The sequence below is a fragment of the Dendrobates tinctorius genome, unplaced genomic scaffold (assembly GCF_039654945.1).
Source record: "Dendrobates tinctorius isolate UK_male_01 unplaced genomic scaffold, ASM3965494v1 ptg000059l, whole genome shotgun sequence".
NCBI lineage: Eukaryota > Metazoa > Chordata > Amphibia > Anura > Dendrobatidae > Dendrobates > Dendrobates tinctorius.
The window spans coordinates 16,610,088-16,636,128 of NW_027361727.1; the positions used below are offsets into that span (position 1 = coordinate 16,610,088).

Sequence of the window (26,041 nt, forward strand, 5' to 3'; positions counted from 1 at the left end):
TCGCCCACTATATTAGCACTCTGGTATATTCTGAAAACAGAGCAAAGAGAGGCCAATCTAATAAGGGACAAAAACCAACTGGCACAAACAGTAACATAAGGATGAAAATTCAGCACAGCCCCAGTCGGGGCTGGCTGACCACACAAAACTGAAATAGACAAAACCAAATCAAATGTGAACAAAAGCAAAAGAACACTTAGCTTGAGCATGCAGGGACTGAGCTGGAAACTAAGACCTCAGGAGGCAGGGAAAAATCACCAGCAGGGATAGAGGGAGTCGGCTGTCTTAAATCCAGTCAGAAACTCCCAATGTCCAATCGTCCTCCTCATTATCAGGTGGCATGCCTCTGTTAATTAGATCAGCTCCATTACCTCCTGTAACCACCAGAGGGAGCCCGGAAAGAGAACTCGGGACCCCTCTGTCAATACAACCATCTCCACTACCTTCACTAGCAACCACAGGTAGGCCAGAAAGTGAATTCACAACAGTACCCACTTTGAGGAGGGGTCACCAAACCCTCATCCACGCCACACCAGGCCGATCAGGATGGGCCCGGTGAAAAGCACGAACCAATCTATCGGCATGAATGTCAGAAGCAGAGACCCAAGAATTATCCTCCTGGCCATAACCCTTCCATTTGACCAAGTACTGGAGTCTCCTTCTAGCCAAACGAGAATCCAATATTTTCTCTACCTCATATTCCACATTGCCTTTAACCAATACAGGGTCAGGAGGTGCCGCCATAGGGACTACTGGCTCCACAAACCTCTTCAACAGAGATTTATGAAACACGTTATGGATCTTAAACGTAACTGGAAGAGCCAATCGAAAAGAAACAGGATTAAGAATCTCCAAAATCTTATAAGGTCCAATAAATCTTGGCCTGAACTTTGGAGACGCAACCTTCATGGGAATATTCTTTGACGACAACCAAACCATATCGCCCACTTTAAACCGGTGACCAATGGTCCTATGCCGGTTGGAAAACCGTTGGGCTTTTTCCTGAGAGAGGGACAACTTATCCATCACTTGGTCCCAAATCTGCTGCATTCTATCTACCACAGTGTCCACACTTGAGCAGGTCGAAGATTCCACTTGCCCTGAAGAATATCGAGGATGAAACCCAAAGTTACAGAAAACGGGCGACATCAAAGTGGCAGAACTAGCTCTATTGTTTAGTGCGAATTCGGCCAAGGGCAAAAATGAGACCCAGTCATCCTTTTCAGTAGATATAAAACATCTCAAATAGGACTCCAAAGTCTGGTTTGTTCTGAGTCTGCCCATTGATCTGAGGATGAAACGCAGAGGAGAAAGATAACTAAATTCCCAGATTGGAACAAAAAGTTCTCCAAAATCTGGAAACAAACTGGACTCCTCTGTCCGACACAATGTTCTCAGGAATCCTATGTAACCAAACCACCTGTTGTAAAAACAAGGGCACCAACTCTGAAGAAGATGGCAACTTTTGGAGAGGTACAAGATGGATCGTCTTAGAAAATCTATCACAAATCACCCAGATAAGTCATTCTCTGAGAGACAGGAAGATCAGAAATAAAATCCATTGAGATATGGGTCCATGGCCTCTTGGGCACCGGCAGGGGCATCAACAACCCACTAGAACGAGAACAGGGTTTAGAGCGAGAACAAGTCTCACAGGACTGCACAAAATTCCTGACATCACGAGATAAGGCAGGCCACCAAGAAGACCGACTCACCAAATCTGTGGTACCAAAAATACCTGGATGACCAGCCAACACGGGGCAATGAATTTCAGACATTACTCTCTTCCTCCACTGGACAGGAACATACAATTTTCCCATAGGGCAACGCTCAGGTTTGTCCTCCTGAAATTCCTCCAGGGCACTTCTCAAATCGGGCAAGATGGCTGAAAGAACTACCCCCTCACCTAGAATGGCAGTAGGCTCGGTCACAATAAGAGAATCCGCAAAGAAACTCCTGGAAAGGGCGTCCGCCTTAACATTCTTAGTGCCCGGAAGAAAAGAGATCACAAAATTAAAACGCATGAAAAACAAGGCCCACCTAGCCTGTCTTGGATTCAAGCATTTAGCTGATTCAAGATAAATCAAATTCTTGTGGTTGGTGAGGACCACAACTTTATGTCTAGCTCCCTCCAACCAATGTATCCACTCTTCAAATGCCCATTTCATGGCCAACAATTCCCGATTCCCCACGTCATAATTACGTTCAGATGGGGAGAATTTTCAAGAAAAGAAGGCACAGGGATTCATCTTAGAAGTCACCGGATCTCTTTGGGACAAAACGGCTCCTGCACTAATCTCAGAAGCATATACCTCCACCTGAAATGGAAATGAGACATCAGGTTGCCGTAGAACCGGAGCAGAAGTGAATCTCCGCTTAAGCTCCTGAAATGCCGAGACTGCCTCAGGAGACCAATTCACCACATCAGCGCCCGTTTTGGTCAGATCAGTCAGTGGTTTGACAATACCAGAAAAATTACCTATAAATTTACGATAGAAATTAGCAAAACCCAAAAACTTCTGGAGAGCCATCAAAGAAGTGGGCTGAATCCAATCATAAATGGCCTGTACCTTGGCTGGGTCCATTTCAATAGCCGACGGGGACAAAATAAATCCCAAAAATGAAATCCTCTGTACACCAAAGAGGCATTTCGATCCCTTAACATACAGGGAATTTTCCCTCAAAATCCGGAACTCCGGAACACAGTCCGGACATGTTCCACATGAGAATCCCAATCACTGGAAAAGATCAAAATATCATCCAGATTAATGATCAAAAACTTATCCACAAAGTCCCAGAAAATATCGTTCATAATAGATTGGAAGACAGAAGGGGCATTAGTGAGCCCAAAAGGCATCACCAGGTACTCAAAATGTCCAATCGTCCTCCTCATTATCAGGTGGCAGGCCTCTGTTAATTAGATCAGCTCCATTACCTCCTGTATCCACCAGAGGGAGCCTGGAAAGAGAACTCGCGACCCCTCTGTCAATGCAACCATCTCCCCTACCTTCACCCGCAACCAGAGGTAGGCCAGAAAGTGAATTCACAACAGCCCTGTCTTTGATGGTTTGGGCGTATAATCCTGGATTCTAGCACAGGCTGGGCTTTCTCACGATGTGATTTCCACCATGATTAGTGCTAGGAAGCCCGTGTCCATGCGCATTTATCACCGCACCTGGAAAACCTTCTTTTCGTGGTGCAAGGATCATGGTCGATCCCCTCTAGTGTTTTCCATTCCTGGCATATTGGAATTCCTTCAGTCAGGAATAAAGTCAGGCCTCACACTTAGCTCGCTCAAGGGCCGAATTTCAGCCTTGTCAGTGCTATTCCAACGCAAAATTGCCACCAAACTTCAGATCAAGACGTTCATTCAGGGAGTTTCTCATGTAGCGCCTCCCTATAAAAGGCCATTGGAATCATGGGACCTTAACTTTGTTCTCGGGGCCTTACAGGAGGCTCCTTTGGAACCGCTACAGGACGTACCACTAACTATTCTCTCTTGGAAGGTGGTCTTTCTAGTGGCAATTACATTAATCGGACGAGTTTTGGAATTGGCGGCCCTGTCCTGTCGTCCTCCGTTCCTGAATTTTCATCAGGACAAGGCAGTTTTCAGGACATCCCCGTCCTTCCTGCCCAAAGTCGTATCTTCTTTCCATCTCAATGAGGAAATTGTTTTGCCTTCCTTTTGTCCGGCACCTGTACATCACATTGAGAGGGCCCTCCACACCCTGGATGTGGTTAGGGCTCTGAGACGGTACATCTCGCGGATGGCTCCCTTCTGCAAGTCAGATGCCCTGTTCATACTTCCAGAGGGGCATAGAAAGGGTCTAGCCGCTTCAAAAGCAATGCTAGCCAGGTGGATTTGCTTTGCTATTCAGGAATCCTACCGTGTCAGGAATGCGCCTGTCCCAGCAGGGATTAAAGGGCACTCTACCCGCTCAGTGGGCGCCTCTTGGGCCATTCGGCACCAGGCCATGGCAGAACAGGTCTGCAAGGCTGCGACTTGGTTCAGTCTGCATACTTTTAAAAAACATTACTAAGTTCATTCTCAGGCCTCTGCGGATGCAGCTCTTGGCAGATGCATCCTGCAATCTGCAGTACCACAGTGTTCAGTCAGTGGTACATGGGGTATTAGCAGTTGTATGCTCCCTACCCAGGGACTGCTTTAGGACATCCCACTGTCTGTGTCCCCCAATGAGGCGTAGGAGAAATAGGGATTTTTGTGTACTCACCTTTAAATTCTTTTTCTCCGAGCCAATCATTGGGGGACACAGCACCCACCCTGTTTAGCCTATTGGCTCACTGTAGCATTCTTAGGTTTTGACATAGTTATGGTTATTGTTATTTTTTTTAATGCTCCTACTGCTTTTTCACCGAACTGGAGAAATCTCAGCCAGTGAGAGGGTGTATGCGGCAGGGGAGGAGTTAACTTTTTTCTGTGTTCACTTAGTGTCCTCCTAGTGGAAGCAGCATAACACTCACTGTCTGTGTCCCCCAATGATTGGCTTGGAGAAAAGGATTTTACGGAGAGTACACAAAAATCCCTATTTTTTATAGATGCGTCCAGTCTATCATCCCATATAGTAAATACCATTTGAGAGAAAAACTAAAAACAGAATTACGTTGTTTTTTTAATCACCACACCAAGTTGATGAAAAAATAGAAACTTTTACAGGTCTCGAAAAAAATGCGACACAAACAAAAACTTTTTTTTTTTTTTTTTTACACCACTTGAAGGGGGCGGGGGTTGAGGCTATAATTTGTCCCTCAAAAGTCTATGTTGACTGAAAAACAAAAAAATAAGTTATGGCTCTCGGACGAATGTGAGGGAAAAGGGAAAGTCACAAAAAAATGAAAATTGGTCATGGCAGGAATTGATTAACTGCTCATAATGGTGCCAGAAATTCCGGGATTCTACAATGAATACATTGGTCTGTTTTCACTTTTTGTTCTCCATGAAGAGCCATCCTGTGACATCCTCGGGCGAATCATGCAGTATGTGAACGGAGCCAACAACTCTCAGCAGCTGCCAATTGCAGAAGCCATGTTAACCTGCAAACATAAACTGTGAGTGTTCCGAATATCACAGGTAATGTCGGCCTATTTTAGGTTTTTTGGAGGTCTTAAATGTACATTTTTTGGGGGGTAATAATTTTTTAAAGGGGGTTTCTACTGTTTATCAAAGATGACTAAAAGAATAAGAAGATTCATACTTGCCCTTGGTATCCATTCTCCTCTGGTCCAGCGCTGCTGCACCAGTGTTGTCCGGTGGTTTTTCTTATTTTTTCTTATTGACCGTTCGGAATAATCCACTTTCTTATTTTCTCCAGTTTCAGACGACCCTTCCTCACCGGCTGCAGTTTTTTTGTAAAAACAAAATGCGCTTTACTCCCCCTCACCTGGGCCAACAGTGAGTCTCCACCACTGCTCCCTTTATCTGTTATTTTCTGCGGTGCTGACTTCACTTTGACAGCGCTGCAGCCAATCACTGAGCTCAGCAGCTCTGAATGGCTCATGCTATCAGTTCAGGCAAAACGGATGAGCTCAGTGATTGACTGCAGTGCTCTCGACGTGACGTCGGCATCGTAGACAATAACAGACACCAGGAGCAGCGGCAAAGACTTAGTGCTAGACCCGGGGAGGGTGAGTCAAGCAAATATTTAAAAAGAAACAAGCTGCATCTGGGAAACAGGAGTTTTCCGAAACTGGGAAACCCCTTTAATTTGGGAATGCTTCAATTTTTCCATATTGAAATGGCACAGGTGAATATCTCTTTTTAAAGAAAAATTCCACTTACCCTTGCCTCGTAAAATGATCATCCACCCTTAAAATCTGTAGAGAGGAAACTGACTTTTAGCTCATGGAATCTGGTAATGTTGCCTATAGAAGTCTATGGAGCGAGGAGGGTGGAGGAGCTGTTGAAGGGAGAAAGAGAGGCAAAAATACAGAGATGATGTTGATGCTTTCTAGTAAGTGTTGGATCTCACTCAAGTGCTGGATTTACAGCTACACTGCTCAGTAGCTCTGTAAAATGAGCTCCATGCCGCTTCTGATACAACATATGAGAGTAGGATCTCTTCTTTCTGTTTGCATTGTATGGGATATATCACAGCAGCTCATCTCTAACCTACTGGGGGAAAACCATGGAAGTAGTGCAGGTCTTTCCATTAATATAGCACTGATAATGACACTAGCTCAGACCTGGGCAAAGTGAGGCCCGCAGGCCACATCCGGCCCTCTGGCTGTCTCAGTCCGTCCCGCGGACCGAGACAGCCGTGGGGCTGGAAACCAGAGCCCACGGTCCGCACCATGGTACACATGAGGAGAATATGGGGTTGTCTTGCTGCACATGGGGAGGCTATAGGGTCGTCATGCTGCACAGGGGGAGGCTATGGGGACCTCATGCAGTGTATATAGGGAGGCTGTGTGGGGCTCATGCAGTGTATATAGGGAGGCTGTGTGGGGCTCATGTAGTGTATATAGGGAGGCTGTGGGGCTCATGTAGTGTATATAGGGAGGCTGTGGGGCTCATGTAGTGTATATAGGGAGGCTGGGCCTCATGCAGTGTATATGGGGAGGCTGTGTGAGGCTCATGTAGTGTATATAGGGAGGCTGTGTGGGGCTCATGCAGTATATATAGGGAGGCTGTCTGGGCCTCATGCAGTGTATATGGGGAGGCTGTGTGAGGCTCATGTAGTGTATATAGGGAGGCTGTGTGGGGCTCATGCACTGTATATAGGAGGCTGTGTGGGGCTCATGTAGTGTATACAGGGAGGCTGTGTGGGGCTCATGCAGTATATATAGGGAGGCTGTGTGGGCCTCATGCAGTGTATATAGGGAGGCTGTGTGGGGCTCATGTAGTGTATATAGGGAGACTGTGTGGGGCTCATGCACTGTATATAGGAGGCTGTGTGGGGCTCATGTAGTGTATACAGGGAGGCTGTGTGGGGCTCATGCAGTATATTTAGGGAGGCTGTGTGGGCCTCATGCAGTGTATATGGGGAGGCTGTGTGAGGCTCATGTAGTGTATATAGGGAGGCTGTGTGGGGCTCATGCAGTGTATATAGGGAGGCTGTGTTGGGCTCATGCAGTGTATATAGGGAGGCTGTGTGGGGCTCATGCACTGTATATAGGAGGCTGTGTGGGGCTCATGTAGTGTATACAGGGAGGCTGTGTGGGGCTCATGCAGTATATATAGGGAGGCTGTGTGGGGCTCACGTAGTGTATATAGGGAGGCTGTGGGGCTCATGCTGTGTATATAGGGAGGCTGTGGGGCTCATGTAGTGTATTTAGGGAGGCTGTGTGGGGCTCATGTAGTGTATATAGGGAGGCTGTGTGGGGCTCATGCAGTGTATATAGGGAGGCTGTGGGGCTCATGCAGTGTATATAGGGAGTCTGTGGGGCTCATGCAGTGTATATAGGGAGGCTGTGGGGCTCATGCAGTGTATAGAGAGGCTGTGTGGGGCTCATGCAGTATATATAGAGAGGCTGTGTGGGGCTCATGTATTGTATATAGGGAGGCTGTGGGGCTCATGCAGTGTATATAGGGAGTCTGTGTGGGGCTCATGTAGTGTATATAGGGAGGCTGTGTGGGGTTCATGCAGTGTATATAGGGAGGCTGTTGGGGCTCATGCAGTATATATAGGGAGGCTGTGTGGGGCTCATGTAGTGTATATAGGGAGGCTGTGTGGGGCTCATGTAGTGTATATAGGGAGGCTGTGGGGCTCATGCAGTGTATATAGAGAGGCTGTGTGAGGCTCATGTAGTGTATATAGGGAGGCTGTGTGGGGCTCATGTAGTGTATATAGGGAGGCTGTGCGGGGCTCATGCAGTACATATAGGGAGGCTGTGTGGGGCTCGTAGTGTATATAGGGAGGCTGTGGGGTTCATGCAGTGTATATAGGGAGGCTGTGTGGGGCTCATGCAGTGTATTTAGGGAGGCTGTGTGGGGCTCATGTAGTGTATATAGGGAGGCTGTGTGGGGCTCATGTAGTGTATATAGGGAGACTGTGTGGGGCTCATGTAGTGTATATAGGGAGGCTGTGTGGGGCTCATGCAGTATATACAGGGAGGCTGTGTGGGGCTCATGTAGTGTATATAGGGAGGCTGTGTGGGGCTCATGTAGTGTATATAGTGAGACTGGGGTTCATGCAGTGTATATAGGGAGGCTGTGTGGGGCTCATGCAGTGTATATAGGGAGGCTGTGTGGGGCTCATGTAGTGTATATAGGGAGGCTGTGTGGGGCTCATGTAGTGTATATAGGGAGGCTGTGTGGGGCTCATGTAGTGTATATAGGGAGACTGGGGTTCATGCAGTGTATATAGGGAGGCTGTGTGGGGTTCATGCAGTGTATATAGGGAGGCTGTGTGGGGCTCATGCAGTGTATATAGGGAGGCTGTGTGGGGCTCATGCAGTATATATAGGGAGACTGTGTGGGGTTCATGCAGTGTATATAGGGAGGCTGTGTGGGGCTCATGCAGTATATATAGGGAGGCTGTGTGGGGCTCATGTAGTGTATATAGGGAGGCTGTGTGGGGCTCATGCAGTGTATATAGGGAGGCTGTGGGGCTCATGCAGTGTATATAGGGAGTCTGTGGGGCTCATGCAGTGTATATAGGGAGGCTGTGGGGCTCATGCAGTGTATAGAGAGGCTGTGTGGGGCTCATGCAGTATATATAGAGAGGCTGTGTGGGGCTCATGTATTGTATATAGGGAGGCTGTGGGGCTCATGCAGTGTATATAGGGAGTCTGTGTGGGGCTCATGTAGTGTATATAGGGAGGCTGTGTGGGGTTCATGCAGTGTATATAGGGAGGCTGTTGGGGCTCATGCAGTATATATAGGGAGGCTGTGTGGGGCTCATGTAGTGTATATAGGGAGGCTGTGTGGGGCTCATGTAGTGTATATAGGGAGGCTGTGGGGCTCATGCAGTGTATATAGAGAGGCTGTGTGAGGCTCATGTAGTGTATATAGGGAGGCTGTGTGGGGCTCATGTAGTGTATATAGGGAGGCTGTGCGGGGCTCATGCAGTACATATAGGGAGGCTGTGTGGGGCTCGTAGTGTATATAGGGAGGCTGTGGGGTTCATGCAGTGTATATAGGGAGGCTGTGTGGGGCTCATGCAGTGTATTTAGGGAGGCTGTGTGGGGCTCATGTAGTGTATATAGGGAGGCTGTGTGGGGCTCATGTAGTGTATATAGGGAGACTGTGGGGCTCATGTAGTGTATATAGGGAGGCTGTGTGGGGCTCATGCAGTATATACAGGGAGGCTGTGTGGGGCTCATGTAGTGTATATAGGGAGGCTGTGTGGGGCTCATGTAGTGTATATAGTGAGACTGGGGTTCATGCAGTGTATATAGGGAGGCTGTGTGGGGCTCATGCAGTGTATATAGGGAGGCTGTGTGGGGCTCATGTAGTGTATATAGGGAGGCTGTGTGGGGCTCATGTAGTGTATATAGGGAGGCTGTGTGGGGCTCATGTAGTGTAAATAGGGAGACTGGGGTTCATGCAGTGTATATAGGGAGGCTGTGTGGGGTTCATGCAGTGTATATAGGGAGGCTGTGTGGGGCTCATGCAGTGTATATAGGGAGGCTGTGTGGGGCTCATGCAGTATATATAGGGAGACTGTGTGGGGTTCATGCAGTGTATATAGGGAGGCTGTGTGGGGTTCATGCAGTGTATATAGGTAGGCTGTGTGGGGCTCATGCAGTGTATATAGGGAGGCTGTGTGGGGCTCATGTAGTGTATATCGGGAGGCTGTGTGGGGCTCATGCAGTATATATAGGGAGGCTGTGTGGGGCTCATGTAGTGTATATAGGGAGGCTGTGTGGGGCTCATGTAGTGTATATAGGGAGGCTGTGTGGGGCTCATGTAGTGTATATAGGGAGGCTGTGTGGGGCTCATGTAGTGTATATAGGGAGTCTGTGTGGGGCTCATGTAGTGTATATAGGGAGTCTGTGGGGCTCATGTAGTGTATATAGGGAGGCTGTGTGGGGCTCATGCAGTGTATATAGGGAGGCTGTGTGGGGCTCATGTAGTGTATATAGGGAGGCTGTGTGGGGCTCATGTAGTGTATATAGGGAGGCTGTGTGGGGCTCATGTAGTGTATATAGGGAGGCTGTGTGGGGCTCCTGTAGTGTATATAGGGAGGCTGTGTGTGGCTCATGTAGTGTATATAGGGAGGCTGTGTGGGGCTCATGTAGTGTATATAGGGTGGCTGTGTGGGGCTCATGTAGTGTATATAGGGAGGCTGTGTGGGGCTCATGTATTGCATATAGGGAGGCTGTGTGGGGCTCATGCAGTCTATATAGGGAGGCTGTGTGGGGCTCATGTAGTGTATATAGGGTGGCTGTGTGGGGCTCATGTAGTGTATATAGGGAGGCTGTGTGGGGCTCATGCAGTATATATAGGGAGGCTGTGTGGGGCTCATGCAGTATATATAGGGAGGCTGTGTGGGGCTCATGTAGTGTATATAGGGAGGCTGTGTGGGGCTCATGTAGTGTATATAGGGAGGCTGTGTGGGGCTCATGTAGTGTATATAGGGAGTCTGTGTGGGGCTCATGCAGTGCATATAGGGAGGCTGTGTGGGGCTCATGCAGTGCATATAGGGAGGCTGTGCGGGGCTCATGTAGTGTATATAGGGAGGCTGTGTGGGGCTCATGCAGTGTATATAGGGAGGCTGTGTGGGGCTCATGCAGTGTATATAGGGAGGCTTTGTGGGGCTCATGCAGTGTTTATAGGGAGGCTTTGTGGGGCTCATGCAGTATATATAGGGAGGCTGTGGGGCTCATGCAGTATATATAGGGAGGCTGTGGGGCTCATGCAGTGTATATAGGGAGGCTGTGTGGGGCTCATGTAGTGTATATAGGGAGGCTGTGTGGGGCTCATGCAGTATATATAGGGTGGCTGTGTGGGGCTCATGCAGTGCATATAGGGAGGCTGTGTGGGGCTCATGTAGTGTATATAGGGTGGCTGTGTGGGGCTCATGCAGTGTATATAGGGAGGCTGTGTGGGGCTCATGTAGTGTATATAGGGAGGCTGTGTGGAGCTCATGCAGTGTATATAGGGAGGCTGTGTGGGGCTCATGTAGTGTATACAGGGAGGCTGTGTGGGGCTTATGCAGTGTATATAGGGAGGCTTTGTGGGGCTCATGCAGTGTTTATAGGGAGGCTTTGTGGGGCTCATGCAGTATATATAGGGAGGCTGTGGGGCTCATGCAGTATATATAGGGAGGCTGTGGGGCTCATGCAGTGTATATAGGGAGGCTGTGTGGGGCTCATGTAGTGTATATAGGGAGGCTGTGTGGGGCTCATGTAGTGTATATAGGGAGGCTGTGTGGGGCTCATGCAGTGTATATAGGGAGGCTGTGTGGGGCTCATGCAGTATATATAGGGAGGCTGTGTGGGGCTCATGTAGTGTATATAGGGAGGCTGTGTGGGGCTCATGTAGTGTATATAGGGAGGCTGTGTGGGGCTCATGCAGTATATATAGGGTGGCTGTGTGGGGCTCATGCAGTGCATATAGGGAGGCTGTGTGGGGCTCATGTAGTGTATATAGGGTGGCTGTGTGGGGCTCATGCAGTGTATATAGGGAGGCTGTGTGGGGCTCATGTAGTGTATATAGGGAGGCTGTGTGGAGCTCATGCAGTGTATATAGGGAGGCTGTGTGGGGCTCATGTAGTGTATACAGGGAGGCTGTGTGGGGCTTATGCAGTGTATATAGGGAGGCTTTGTGGGGCTCATGCAGTGTTTATAGGGAGGCTTTGTGGGGCTCATGCAGTATATATAGGGAGGCTGTGGGGCTCATGCAGTGTATATAGGGAGGCTGTGTGGGGCTCATGTAGTGTATATAGGGAGGCTGTGTGGGGCTCATGTAGTGTATATAGGGAGGCTGTGTGGGGTTCATGCAGTGTATATAGGGAGGCTGTGTGGGGTTCATGTAGTGTATATAGGGAGGCTGTGTGGGGCTCATGTAGTGTATATAGGGAGGCTGTGTGGGGCTCATGTAGTGTATATAGGGAGGCTGTGGGGCTCATGCAGTATATATAGGGAGGCTGTGGGGCTCATGCAGTGTATATAGGGAGGCTGTGTGGGGCTCATGTAGTGTATATAGGGAGGCTGTGTGGGGCTCATGTAGTGTATATAGGGAGGCTGTGTGGGGCTCATGTAGTGTATATAGGGAGGCTGTGTGGGGATCATGCAGTATATATAGGGAGGCTGTGTGGGGCTCATGTAGTGTATATAGGGAGGCTGTGTGGGGCTCATGCAGTGTATATAGGGAGGCTGTGTGGGGCTCATGTAGTGTATATAGGGAGGCTGTGTGGGGCTCATGCAGTGTATATAGGGAGGCTGTGTGGGGCTCATGTAGTGTATACAGGGAGGCTGTGTGGGGCTTATGCAGTGTATATAGGGAGGCTTTGTGGGGCTCATGCAGTGTTTATAGGGAGGCTTTGTGGGGCTCATGCAGTGTATATAGGGAGGCTGTGGGGTTCATGCAGTATATATAGGGAGGCTTTGTGGGGCTCTTACAGTATATAAGGGGCCTCAAACGATATACAGAAGTGGCTGTACTCGGGGTCAACCGATATATAGGGGGATGACAGCATACTTAATTCTACTCAATATTAAGTGATACAATTAATATAATTATCAATAATATAATAATTATAATATATTGAGCTTAATTAATTTCAGCCTATTGCTTCGGTCCTCCATAACTGTCACTGTCTCTCATATGGCTCCTTGGGAAAATTGATTGCCCACCCCTGCGCTAGCTGTAACATTTTGGGATCTGGTGATCTTTTCAGTGACGTTACGCTTTCTCTTTTCTCAGTCAGGAGGATGATTCCTATCAGAAGTTTATACCATTCATTGGGGTAAGTGGTCATGTTCATGTTGCCGTAGGGTTCAGATATAGGATACAAAGGATACAAATGTTTTCAAAGGTTCAGATTATGGATTTATAAAGATTTGTATCCAGCTGCCCCAAAACGTCTGCCGTTGAGAAAAAACAAGGCGATTTACAGGGTTTTCTTGCATTGTTGATGTGAGTAGCGGGCCATGTTGTCAGGACCTGAAAAGACAGTCCCATGTAAGACTTGTGCCGGAGAATCCTTCCGGAGTTTGTCTAACAGAAAACTGTAGGAAAAATATGAACTTATGCATCACAGAAAGTTGCCTTCTTACGTAAGGCCGCCATACACATTAAATGAAAGTCAACCAAATTTCGGAGGTAGTGGCCGTGTCTGATGACTAACGGGGGTCGACCGACCGACTCTTCCCCTGGCGGATGATGTCGGGAGAAACAAGTATTGTGGGCAGTCGGATTTCCGTTGTCCTATCCCTTTCTTATCGGAGGTGTCAGGCAGCGACTTTCTTTTCTACACCCCCATGATTCAACGTCCCGACCGTTATGTAAAAAAAAAAAGAAGGTTAACAAACTTCTCCGACCCATTAGACAGCAGAGAAAAAAAACGGCAACGCATGGATGTCCTCTTTGTGCTGTCCGTTTGTTTCACTGACCCATCGACTTAGCGATATTCATTGATAAATCTGATCAAAATCTGACTTGTCTTCTGTTCTTTTTTTTTTCTTTGCAAACTGTCTGCGGAAACAAAGAGCATGTGAACACGTCTATAGTGGATTCATGCTCGTTCACACGTCACCGCTTCTCCTTAATGTTCCCACCTCTCACCGGTGCATCGTTATTGCAGTGCTGTGCTCACGTTATAACATGCGTTTGGGAATTCTGCCATGAATATTATCATTATGTTTCTCCGCTGTCTCTTTTAAATGAAGAGCAGATGTAAAAACAAAAACAAAATTAAAGGCAAATGCTGACAACCGATGCGGCTGCGTCTCTCTCCAGTAATGTAAAGATGACAGCTGGAGACACATCTCGCAGAACGGTTCGTCCCTGTTACAGCGCAGCAAAAGGGTAATATGGCCGGAAAGGACTCGTGTACTTAATATTGGGCTTATTATTAATGACATATAATCCCTTTAATATAGGTCATATTTTTCATCTCCATTTGCTCCATTTCTCCCACTCCCTTTATTAGGGAATACCTTCTCATATTTAGAATTTTGTCCTTTTCTCCTTGCGCCTTCCTGTTCTTCTATCCTCGGGGGTATCCTTCCTCTCATTCGCCCTCATGTGCTCCCGCAGGTGGTGAAAGTCGGACTGGTGGAGACGTCCCCCCCAAATACTGGTATGTGAGGAAGAAGAGCTCCCCAATCTGCACCAACCCTTCAATCCTAGCAGATGTCCCCCCTTCTCTCTCTGTCCCGTGTATACGCGATGGCTCGCAGCTTCCCTAACTGGTGGAGTTCTGTGTTCCCACAGATGCAGAGGATTCTCTAACTCTTGGTGTCGGCCTTCCTTCTACTTCTCCCCCATCATCAGTGGGGGTCCTCCGTGATTGTTCAGCAACACCTCCATCTTCGCCATCTTTAAGTGCCAATCTCCAGGGAAACGCAGGGTCAGAGGAAATGTTCTTTCCCTTTTTTTACTTTTCTACTTGTATATACTGTATATTAAGCCTTTAAGGGGTTGTCTGCTATGAAGACAACTCCATCTCGATCTGAATGTTTGGCACCCATAAATTAAAAACACTTATACTCACCTCCCGTGCTGGCTCCTTTCTAGTGGGGTCGGCACTCCCTGGGACTCTTGCGCTGTTATGATGTTTGAACCCGGCGCCAAATCAGCGTTGGCGTCCCGGTCACCGATCATCAAGAAGAAGTCAGCACACACAGTTCTGAGTTCCTGCTCATGTTCAATATGTCTGAAGGCGAATACAGCGGTGATTGTGCGCAGGGCTCACGGGTCATAACAACCACACAAAGAACCCCAGGACCGAGAGTGCCGACACATCTGGAAAGGAGCTGGCATGGGAAGTGAGTATAAGTATTTTTATTTTATCAACGCCAAACATTCAGATCGATATGGGGTTGTCGTTGACGTGGCTACCCCTTTTAACGTAAAGTGACATTTGTCAACAGATAGTACAACACGATTTGTGAACATTAAGAAATAGACAACTTAGCACTGATAAAGCTGTTATATTTATTTTTAAAAATCCATGTTGGACTGACTGTATATTAATTTCTGAAAGTTTAAACTTGGTCTTTGCCCACCCAGCTTGAGCCACAGCTCTTCATTGTCCCTCCTCCCTGCTGAATCTCAATACACCAAATGTGAGTGAAAGCTCCTCATTGTCCCTATTCCCTCTTGAATCTCCACCCACCGAGTGTGATTGACTGCTCCTCACTGTCCCTCTTTCCTGCAGAATCTCCACCCTCCGAGTGTGATTGACTGCTCCTCACTGTCCCTCTTTCCTGCAGAATCACCACCCACCGAGTGTGATTAACTGCTCCTCACTGTCCCTCTTTCCTGCAAAATCACCACCCACCCAGTGTGATTAACTGCTCCTCACTGTCCCTCTTTCCTGCAGAATCACCACCCACCCAGTGTGATTAACTGCTCCTCACTGTCCCTCTTTCCTGCAGAATCACCACCCACCCAGTGTGATTAACTGCTCCTCACTGTCCCTCTTTCCTGCAAAATCACCACCCACCCAGTGTGATTAACTGCTCCTCACTGTCCCTCTCAGCCCTGTTGAATCCTCTCTTACCTAGACTAATTAACACCACCTCAGTGTCCCTCCTCCCTGCTGAATCTCCATTCGCCTAGTCTGATTTACAGCTCTTCTGCTTTACTCCTCCCTGCTGATTCTGGATGCACCTAGCCAAATTAACAGCTCCTCAGTGTCATGACTCCCTGCTGACTCATCACCTGCATATCCTGATTGAAAACATTTCCATTTTACTGCTCCCCGCCGAATATCCACCCATTTAGCCTGATTGACAATGCCTTCGTAACAGTCCTACCTGCTGCTGAGATCTTACACTGCTCAGTACAAGCTGCAGCTGTCGGTCAGGCTGGGTGGGTGGAGTCTGAATTGCTTAGGCCTCATGACCTCTCTCACGCTACAGCTGACTTCCTAAAATGCTGATTTTATTATCAGGATTATGCAGGCATTCTGACTTATTTTCAAAGTAAGTACACCAGCCTCATTAAGTCTAATAGAGCTAATTAATAATGCATACAGTTTGTATTGTGAAGACTAGTGACAGATCCCCCTTTAATTATTTTTTTTTCAGGTGTACTCGTTATTTTTCTTAGCGTTACGTTATTTTATTGGATTTTATGATGCTGACTGTCGTCATTCAGCATTTTGTTAGGAAATTTAAAGGGAATCTGTCACCTATTTTTTGGCATATAAGCTGGGGCCACTGCCACCAAGGGCTTATCTATAGCATTCTATAATGCTGTAGATAAGCCCCTGATGTAACCTGAAAGAGAAGAAAAATGAGTTATATTATGCTCACCCGGGGTCCGGTCCGGGTCCGGCGCCTCCCATCTTCTAACGATGGCGTTCTCTTCTTTGCTTCCCGTCGCGGCTCCGGCGCAGGCGTACTGCTCCGCCCCCGGGTGAGCATAATATAACTCGTTTTTCTTCTCTTTCAGGTTACATCGGGGGCTTATCTACAGCATTATTGAATGCTGTAGATAAGCCCCTGATGGCGGTGCCAGCAGCTGATAGTCGAAAAATGGGGTGACAGATTCCCTTTAAGGCGTATTCCAATGTAACGTGTGATCTGACGACTGCTTCTCTTTATGAAGGACGACTTCAGATGCTTTGGGATTGCAGGTGGATTATTGGCTGACTTGTGACCGGAGAAAAGAGAGAGAAGGCGGAGGGAAGAACACTCTGCGGAGTATCTTCCGCTCGATGGTCGTATCTCGTTTGCCCGGACCCGATACACCCCCTGGTAGCATGAGCCTGAGCGTGGTAACTACTGAGTCACGAAACAAGAAAGGTCAGTGACCTCTATTCTGTCCAAGAGTCATTAAAGGGGCTACTGGTTTCGGAGAAAAAACCCTGGGACCAACGTGTGATCTACATTAATATTTTATTTGATATTTTTTTATTTTTTTTTTTTTTTAGTGCCGACAATTTTCCTTAGTAAGAAACCAAAGGAAAAAGAAACTGATGCTAAAAGTCAAATCATAGAAGGAATCACAAGACTTATTTGTTCTGCTCGACAGCAGCAGACCATGCTACGAGGTAAGGCCGTGGCCTGCGTGCAGAAACGGAAATCAACATTCTATGTCAAGGCAAAGAAAATTATAGTCTTCCCAAAAATTGTATAAAATATTCTTTATCAGCATCACATAAACCTACAGGGTATGAAACCTTGGCGTTTTTTTTTTTTTTACTTAAAATCACATATTTTGGGCTAAAAATTATTTTTTTAAAAATTGCACCTTTTGCCAGCTGTACTCTCTGTGTTGCATTGACTGTTGCTGGCTGCAGGGAACTTGTTCTGATGGGGGAGTTTGTATTGATGGTATCTGCATTTTGCTGGTTTATGACCACATCAAAGTTGATCTAAACATTGATGTGGTCATATTTCAGCTGAAAGGAGCTCAGAAAAAGGCAACATTACAAACTCCCTGTCGGAAGAAGCTTACTGATGGGTTCTCAGCTCATTCTGGTGCCAGGAAGGAAGTAAAAGAATATGCAAGTCAAACAATTTTAATGAAATCCAGTTGAAATTTTTTTTTTTTGTTCAGTTATTCAAATAACTTTTGCCTCATTTTTTGTGATATCTGTGGCCTAATTTTTATATCATTTTTATATTGGTATCTTTTTATTTCATTTTACTGCAAATCTGGGGCAAATCTAAGGGAAAAAGGAAATGTCTTTTTCATTTTTTTTTATTAAGACCACAAAGGGTCACTTCTCACAATTATTTTTATTTAGCAGACATGTTTGGTTTTTTTTTCATAGGGGAGGGGATAGAAACAGCTGTTAGCAGGCATCAATCTGCGCATGCAGCTGCCGGCTCTCAATCTCCGCCGTCCAGCTGCCGACTCTCGATCTCTGCCGTCCAGCTGCCGACTCTCGATCTCCTCCGTTCAGCTGCCGACTCTCGATCTCCTCCGTTCAGCTGCCGACTCTCGATCTCCTCCGTTCAGCTGCCGACTCTCGATCAGCGCGTGCAGCTGCCGACTCTCGATCTCCGCCGTCCAGCTGCCGACTCTCGATCTCCGCCATCCAAATGCCGACTCTCGATCTCTGCCGTGCAGCTGCCGACTCTCGATCTCCTCCGTTCAGCTGCCGACTCTCGATCTCCTCCGTTCAGCTGCCGACTCTCGATCTCCTCCGTTCAGCTGCCGACTCTCGATCAGCGCGTGCAGCTGCCGACTCTCGATCTCCTCCGTGCAGCTGCTGACTCTCGATCTCCTCCGTTCAGCTGCTGACTCTCGATCTCCTCCGTTCAGCTGCCGACTCTCGATCTCCTCTGTTCAGCTGCTGACTCTCGATCTCCTCCGTTCAGCTGCCGAGTCTCGATCTCCTCTGTTCAGCTGCTGACTCTCGATCTCCTCCGTTCAGCTGCCGACTCTCGATCTCCTCCGTGCAGCTGCTGACTCTCGATCTCCTCCGTTCAGCTGCCGACTCTCGATCTCCTCTGTTCAGCTGCTGACTCTCGATCTCCTCTGTTCAGCTGCTGACTCTCGATCTCCTCCGTTCAGCTGCCGAGTCTCGATCTCCTCTGTTCAGCTGCTGACTCTCGATCTCCTCCGTTCAGCTGCCGACTCTCGATCTCCTCCGTTCAGCTGCCGACTCTCGATCTCCTCCGTTCAGCTGCCGACTCTCGATCTCCTCCGTTCAGCTGCCGACTCTCGATCTCCTCCATGCAAATACCTAATCAATTAAAGCATCTGATTGATGAGACCTCTACAGGACATGCTAACGTGGGCTCCGAATCCCTGTAAATTGTGTAGCAGTCTGATGGAGATAGGCATGCATATACTTTAACTGCTCTCAAATGTGCTTTCTGTTGATTGTCCCTTTGCTACTGTGAAGACTGTGCCATGGTCTTTTTCCTTGTTCCTAGCACCAGGCCATCACTGCGTTACCCATTGTTACGTGGCGTTACTTATGTTCTTTTATACATTCTGTCTTTCAGTCACCGTTGACGGACGGCTCTTCAGTGACGTGAAGTTTTTCCAGGTGGCTTCCCAATGGCCGACTCACGTAAAATACTTTCCCGTTGGGGTGTTCAGTCCGGTTGGAAAACCCTGAATATTCTTCCCTAACGACGTCAAACAGAGGAGCCTATCTACACACTCAGCATTCACTTGTACACATGCAGCTCTCGTGAACTGTAACGCTGTGTCGTATATTTCAGTGTATAGTTATACCCTTCTCATCGCATCTCCTGGATGGACGTGTCGGTGATGAAGCGCTGATACCATCTGTTACATAGTACTCATGTGATCATCATGACATTGACCAACTCTTGCCACATGTTACACAGCTACATCACTTTACATTTAAAACATAAGAGGTTTTTCAGGTCTGAAAAGCTAAAATTTCTGAAGTGGAAAAGAAGCAAGTGTAGTGTCTGTGTGCTCTGCTGACATTACTTGTGCACATGTACGCTGCATTTTATGTGTGGTTTTGCACATAGGTTGCAGCACTGTTAGGTGCCATGGGTCCAGATCTGCCCATCCCGTGTGTCCCCGTGTAGTTTGACTCTTGTGTCATATCTATTAGTATTCTCGTCTCTGCTGCTTCTAAGCTGGACTTGATCAGCTTCTCTATGGAGGAACTTCCTTACTTCATTTTTTACAAAACGTTTCTGTGCTTCTATTTTCCGTGTGTGGGAGAACGTTTCATCCACACATGTGCATTGCCCATGGTTTGCAGCTAATTCACCACGTCTGAACATAGCCGATGGATCCAACCTCCCTCCACATATCTCTAAGGGAATCTGTCAGCAGGTATTTGCTAAGTAGTTTAAGAGCAGCATGTTACGGGCCTTTCATTATGGCTCGCTCCCTGCTCTCACATCAGCTGGGTAAACTGCAGGATATCAAATTAAAGAGGTTGTCCACCACTTTTTCATTGATCACCTATTCTTAGGATAGGTCATCAATGTCTGATTGGACGAGGTCCGGCATCCCTGCCAATCACCTGCCAGCAATGTTGGCGGCCGCCGGCCGGAAATACTCATTCGAAGAGCTGTCCGTCTTCTGGTAGTGGCGGCGTCAGGGTATTACTCATCCGCCTCCTATTCAGATCAATAAAAGGCAGCTGAGTAGTACCCTGACGCGGCCACTACCAGAAGACGGCCAGCTCCGCAAGTGAGTATTTCTGTCTGCCGACACCAGGTGATCAGCAGGGATGCCGATTGATGGACCCCAGCCGAGGTGATCAACAGGAATGATGCCGGGTGAGGGACACCGGCCGAGGTGATCGGTGGGAATGCTGGGAGTTGGATCCTGGCTAATCAAACATTGATGACCTATCCTAAGGGTAGGCTATCAATGAAAAAGTAGGTGACAACCTCTTTAAAGGATTATTCTCATGTTGTCTTAAGCAGCACACCACTCCCATTTCTCATATTCCTATTTGCCTGGTTTTGGCACTGCTCTCTCAAAAGATTGACGTTTCAGTCCACCGGCCATTGGCCTGAACTGTGCTCTTTCTCATGCTGCATGCAAAAAAGCTTTGTCTCTGAACCATGAGTGGAGCTCCGGGGGATTGAAGCTTTTGGGATCGAGTGACCTCCCCCACAAGCTTTATAGTTTGCAAGCGCGTGGCCACCTTTCATAGAGTGCAGAGGTGGCCGGTAGTAACCTAGGCTTTAAGTAGGACACGTTAGAATTAAAAAAAATTCTTTTGTTCTTGAGAATGAAATGTATTTTTAAAAAGAGGTAAATTGCAAATTTGCTCATTCTTACAACAATGTTGCAAGTTTCTCGTTTTCCGATGGTGGAAAAATCCTTCCCAGGCCATGTTACAGCCGAAATCGGCTACTCCTTCACAGACCCCTGTGTCTTTCTTGCTGAGCGCTGTAGTCCTCCTTCACTTCTCCACTTACCTGAGTCCTGTCTGTTACAGACATTGTGTTCTCCTTATAGACAGCAGGTAAAAATGGAATTTGCTGTGTTGCTATATATGGTGGCCCGGATTCTGGTAGGTTACAAGTGCCATATTTAGGCTCCAGAAACTACTCAACTGGCTCCTTTTGAAATAAAATGAATTTCTGTCAGACAAGACGAAACCGGCAGAAATAAAGATATAAACTGTCAAAGCGAAATAATGTAGCAAAAGGCAACAGGTTGGTTATTGTGGACAAGGCTGTTATATACCTCTCCGGGCGCTGAAAAAAAAAAGAATGCACTGCGATGGGTCAAAATTCTTATTGCTAGACGGGTTTGATGAATGGGGTCCCTAGGAGTGTTCTGTTGGAAATGCTCAGCCCCTTTCTTTAATGTAGGTGATGCAAGAGAATACCGCACACGTATCATCTATAGGGCTTGTGTCAGATCTTGGGAACTCTGATGTTACGATGCTACATTAGCTTTTTTTGGCTAAGAATTGAATGTATCTATTTCATTTCCAGAAATTAAGCTTCTAGTCGTAGTGACGTGACCTGGTAGCATTATTATTCTCTTCGTGACATGCGGCAGCGGGTTTTCCGGGTACTTCTTTTGGAGCGATGTCTTAAAAGCCAAATGAAGAACTTTGGGGGGGGGGGGGGAGTAGGGGTTGTCTCATCTTGTTAAATGGGCAAAATTGCAAAGTGGCTGTAAAAACGAGCAACTTTCCAGTTTTACATCTCAATAGCTTTAGTCCTGCAGTTTACTGCTCATTGCCATAGCGGGACGGTTTCTTAGGCAAGGAGCGCAGTGCTTACAAGCTCTTTGCTTTCGAAATGGTAAGCGCCGCACTGAAGCTGGCTGGATTCGGCTAACGTCAGTGCCCCTGTGATGCTGTCTCCGCTAGCAGCAGTGAAGAGGACACAGTTTGGGTCAGCAGCGCCCCCGTGCAGCTAGTCCGAACTGGCAGTCTTCAGGAGTGCACCAACCCCGTCCTGGCGTTAAAGAAGGCAGGGGAGTAGTGCGCTCCTGAACGCATAAGATGAGCATACGCCTTAAAAATGGGGAAACGCCCCACATGTTGATCCATGCATACACACGACCTGTCAGACACTGTTACACCGTGATGTAAACTGTTACATGTTTTATGTGCGGCACAAGTATAGAAATGGTCCGATTCCAGGCCAATATGTTACGTGCTATACGTTGCCGAGATCTATACCAATTGTTACATGTGCATTTCTATATCCAATGTGCCTGTTACTCGATTCCCTGCAAAATGTATATACCCTCTTACATGGACACAATTACCATGAATAGTTGGTGCTTTCAACAGAAGGTCAAACCGAGAAGCAGGCAAAGTACAAGATGTCAGGAGCAAATGAATGGTCATAAATCAGACAAATACAAGGTCAGAAGTCATAAACTCCCAACTTCGGGAGGTTACACACACTCCACGGTCCTGTACTGCCTTCCTGGTCTGTCTTTTATTTTTTATTATCTGCTTGACTCATTTTTAATGTCGTGATATGAAATGATCTATTCTAAGACTAGTAAAGCACAATAGAGCTCACCCTGATGGGTTTTGGTCCAAGTCCTGCCCTACAAAATGCCATATTTTTTATTTTTCCAGATGCCCCATGCTGTTCTTTAGCCTCTCATCTGGTGTTGCACAAATGTATATAATTTGCTTCACAGCTTATTTTTATGTTTTTTTTTTTTTTTTTAAATGGTTTTAATTATTGTTCTTATTGTTTTCATTAAAGTTTCTGTGGTTTACATATTACGGCGTTCTGTTTGTATCTGCTGTAGATTTGGTCACTACTTGAGATACCGTAAGTTTAATTTTCAATTTTTGCGCTGCCCTGGTCGGTGTGGCATCGGCGGCCGTGACCACCGATGCCCCTTCAGCGGCGGCGCCCGCCGCAGCGTCTCCTCACCTGCACATCCACGTGCACGCCCGCTCTGCCTTCCGCCCTGCTGCAGGCACACGCGCCGGCCTTAGGTCGCGGGCGCACGTCCTCCCTCTCTCTTCCTGTGGGGGGGCGTCGCTGAGGGGCGGGGCTGGAGGACGTACTTCCTGGCTCTAGGATATTTCAGGCGTCCTCCCTATGAGGAGGGCGCCTGGTGATCGTGTGGTACCCCTACACCTTTCTGACCGCTACAGTTCCACTGTAGTTATCACTTCACGTGCATTCCTTGTCACCCGTTTGTTCCGCCTCTGTCCCTGTTCCTGTGCCGTCCTCCTTGCCTGCCTTTGCCCTGCTCTGTCCGTGTGTTCCCCCAGTGTCTTCCCTGTCTGTCGGCTGTGTATGAGCCTCTCCGCCAGTCTCTACCTTTCCCTGCTGGTTCTATTGCTCCTCCTTCCCGCCCAGGAACTCCTGCTCTAGTTCCTTTAGTTCCGTCTCTCCCATAGCCTTGCTGTCATTCGAGCCGTCCCTCTTGGTTCCGGCTGTCGCGCTTCTGTCCCCTGTGGTCCTGCCCCAAACGATCCCTGTATAGGGGTCGGTCTTCACCTGGCGTGCTCGCCACAGGGGCTCCAGGTCCGCGATCCAGAGGGTTCACTCTCAGACGTAACCTGCTCCTAATCGTCACAGTCGGGTGTTCATTCCGGTCCTCCATGACTAGACCTCTTGTACCGCGAGGCCGAGGATGCCAGGGGGGGGAGAAGGGAAAGACCGCCCGGGAGGACCAGATTCGATGCCATGAAGGACCAGACTGGACGCTAGATCAGGGAAGTGTAAATCTCTAATCACTACCTATGGGAATACTTGCCTGTTCTTTTAGCCTCGATAATCTACTTGGCTCCTTTTTTACCTCCACCTAGAGCCCTGACCCATAATTTCTTTGTGTAGAGGGCAATTATGATAAGATAGAAAGGTTGATTTTATCAAAGCACCTGGACAAAGACATTTTACAGTTATTGTTATGTGTGTTATTAAAATGATCAGTTCCGATACTGTAAGATTGGCACAGATATTTTGCAATGCGGTCAGGTATAAAAGCACAAGATCAAAGGGAGGTCGGCACATCAACATGTGTTGTAGTTTTCCCTCAGAAGAACCTGACTTTTCGTTCCAAAATCCATGTTTTACTTTTCAAGAAAACGATCTTCAAAGTAATATGCAAATTAGCAGACCACAAATTTCTATTGCATTTTGCCATGTGGAAAGTGCCCGCTCCCTACCATGGACAGTTTCCGCCAAGACAGCCATCTGCTGTTGCAACTGCTGGATCAGGAGTTATTTGGTTTCTTGTTGGACCTACTGCTGCTGCAACTGCAGATTAGCCTGGTTAACAAGCTCCTCCATGCTTCCAGACTGTACTTGCAATGCTAAAAAGCACAAAACTTGAGCTTGAATTAAGTTGGTATACATGCAGCACATAAACGCCTGTTCACATTGGCCATAAAGCATATGAAACCTACAAGAAATGAAATAACAAAAAAACCCTGCTGTAACTAAATAAGTAAAAACAAATGCATCTAAATAACTCGGGGTTCCTAGTAATACTGTTTTTGATCAAAAATAGCATAAAAACCATCCCTCCGTCGACAAGGTGACCCTGATCGGGACGGTCCTACACTGTCTAATATTAAAAACCTTACCATGTGTCAGAATTGACCTCTGTGTGAATAAGGGCAGACAAAAGGACCGGGTCCCAACCTAAGGACACCAGCCTGGGGAGGCTTTTAAGTGTAATTTCCAGCTCAGGAGAGGAAGGCCACACCCTGGCTTGCACAGAATGCAAAAATACACTGTGTTCCAAATTATTATGCAAATTGGATTTAAGTGTCATAAAGATGTAATTTTTTGTTTATCAAATAAACTCAGATGGTATTGTGTATCAGGGCTTTTTGGATCACTGAAATCAATCTCAAATGCCTGTGATAATTAGTTTACCAGGTGAGCTCAATTAAAGGAAAGCTACTTAAGAATGATGTTCCACATTATTAAGCAGGGCACAGGTTTCAAGGAATTTAGGAAATAAAAAGGATCTCTCTGCTGCTGAAAAGCATCAAATAGTGCAATGCCTTGGTCAAGAGATGAAAACATTAGATATTTCCCAAAAACTTAAACGTGATCATTGTACTGTTAAGAGATTTGTGGTTGATTCTGAGCACAGACATGTTTGTGCTGATAAAGGCAGAATGAGGAAGGTTTCTGCCAGGCAAGTTCATCAGATTAAGAGAGTGGCTGCTAAAAAGCCATTACAAACCAGCAAACAGATATTTAAAGCTGCTGGTGCCTCAGGAGTCCCTCGAACCTCATGGTGTAGGATCCTTCAAAGGCTTGCTGTGGTGCATAAACCTACTATTCGGCCACCCCTAAACAGTGTTCACAAGCAGAAATGGTTGCAGTGGGCCCAGACATACATGAAGACTAATTTTCAAACAGTCTTGTTTACTGATGAGTGTCGAGCAACCCTGGATGGTCCAGATGGATGGAGTAGTGGATGGTTGGGGATGGCCACTATGTCCCAACAAGGCTGCGATGTCAGCAAGGAGGTGGAGGAGTCATGTTTTGGGCCAGAATCATGGGGAAACAGCTGGTAGGGCCCTTTAAGGTTCCCGAAGGTGTGAAAATGACCTCTGCAAAGTATATAGAGTTTCTGACTGACAGCTGTCTTCCATGGTATAAAAAGCAGAAACGTGCCTTCAGGAGCAAAATCCTCTTCATGCATGACAATGCACCATCTCATGCTGCAAAGAATACCTCTGAGTCATTGACTGCTATGGGCATAAAAGGAGATAAATTCATGGTGTGGCCACCATCTTCCCCTGACCTCAACCCTGTACAGAACCTTTGGAGTATCATCAAGCAAAAGATCAATGAGGGTGGGAGGCAGATCACATCAAGACAGCAACTCTGGGAGACTATTCTGACTTCATGCAAAGAAATTCAAGCAGAAACTCTCCAAAAACTCACAATTTCAATGGATGCAAGAATTGTGAAGGTGATATCAAAGAAGGGTTCCTATGTTAACATGTAACTTGGCCTGTTAAGCTATTTAACTCCAAAATATCCTTTTTGTTCAGTGAATGTGACCTCCTAATGCTGCAAATCCCACAAATGAGCATTT

The 26,041-nt window shown here is 47.2% G+C and overlaps 1 protein-coding gene across 2 annotated transcripts in view; it reads left to right on the plus strand.

Annotated features, from left to right (window-relative positions):
- The window catches only part of PACS1 (phosphofurin acidic cluster sorting protein 1), an 88,955-nt gene that overhangs the window by 55,364 nt on the left and 7,550 nt on the right, over positions 1-26,041 (plus strand). Inside the window, exons 18-24 of one of the 2 annotated variants that reach the window (XM_073578480.1) lie at positions 4,962-5,067; positions 12,830-12,872; positions 14,165-14,207; positions 14,342-14,477; positions 16,685-16,881; positions 17,010-17,129; positions 19,039-22,745. In XM_073578480.1, coding sequence (XP_073434581.1) covers positions 4,962-5,067; positions 12,830-12,872; positions 14,165-14,207; positions 14,342-14,477; positions 16,685-16,881; positions 17,010-17,129; positions 19,039-19,154 — 761 coding nt within the window. In that variant the 3' untranslated portion in view covers positions 19,155-22,745. Of the gene's footprint in view, positions 1-4,961; positions 5,068-12,829; positions 12,873-14,164; positions 14,208-14,341; positions 14,478-16,684; positions 16,882-17,009; positions 17,130-19,038; positions 22,746-26,041 lie in introns of those variants that run through there. The other variant, XM_073578481.1, reaches the window with a different exon arrangement.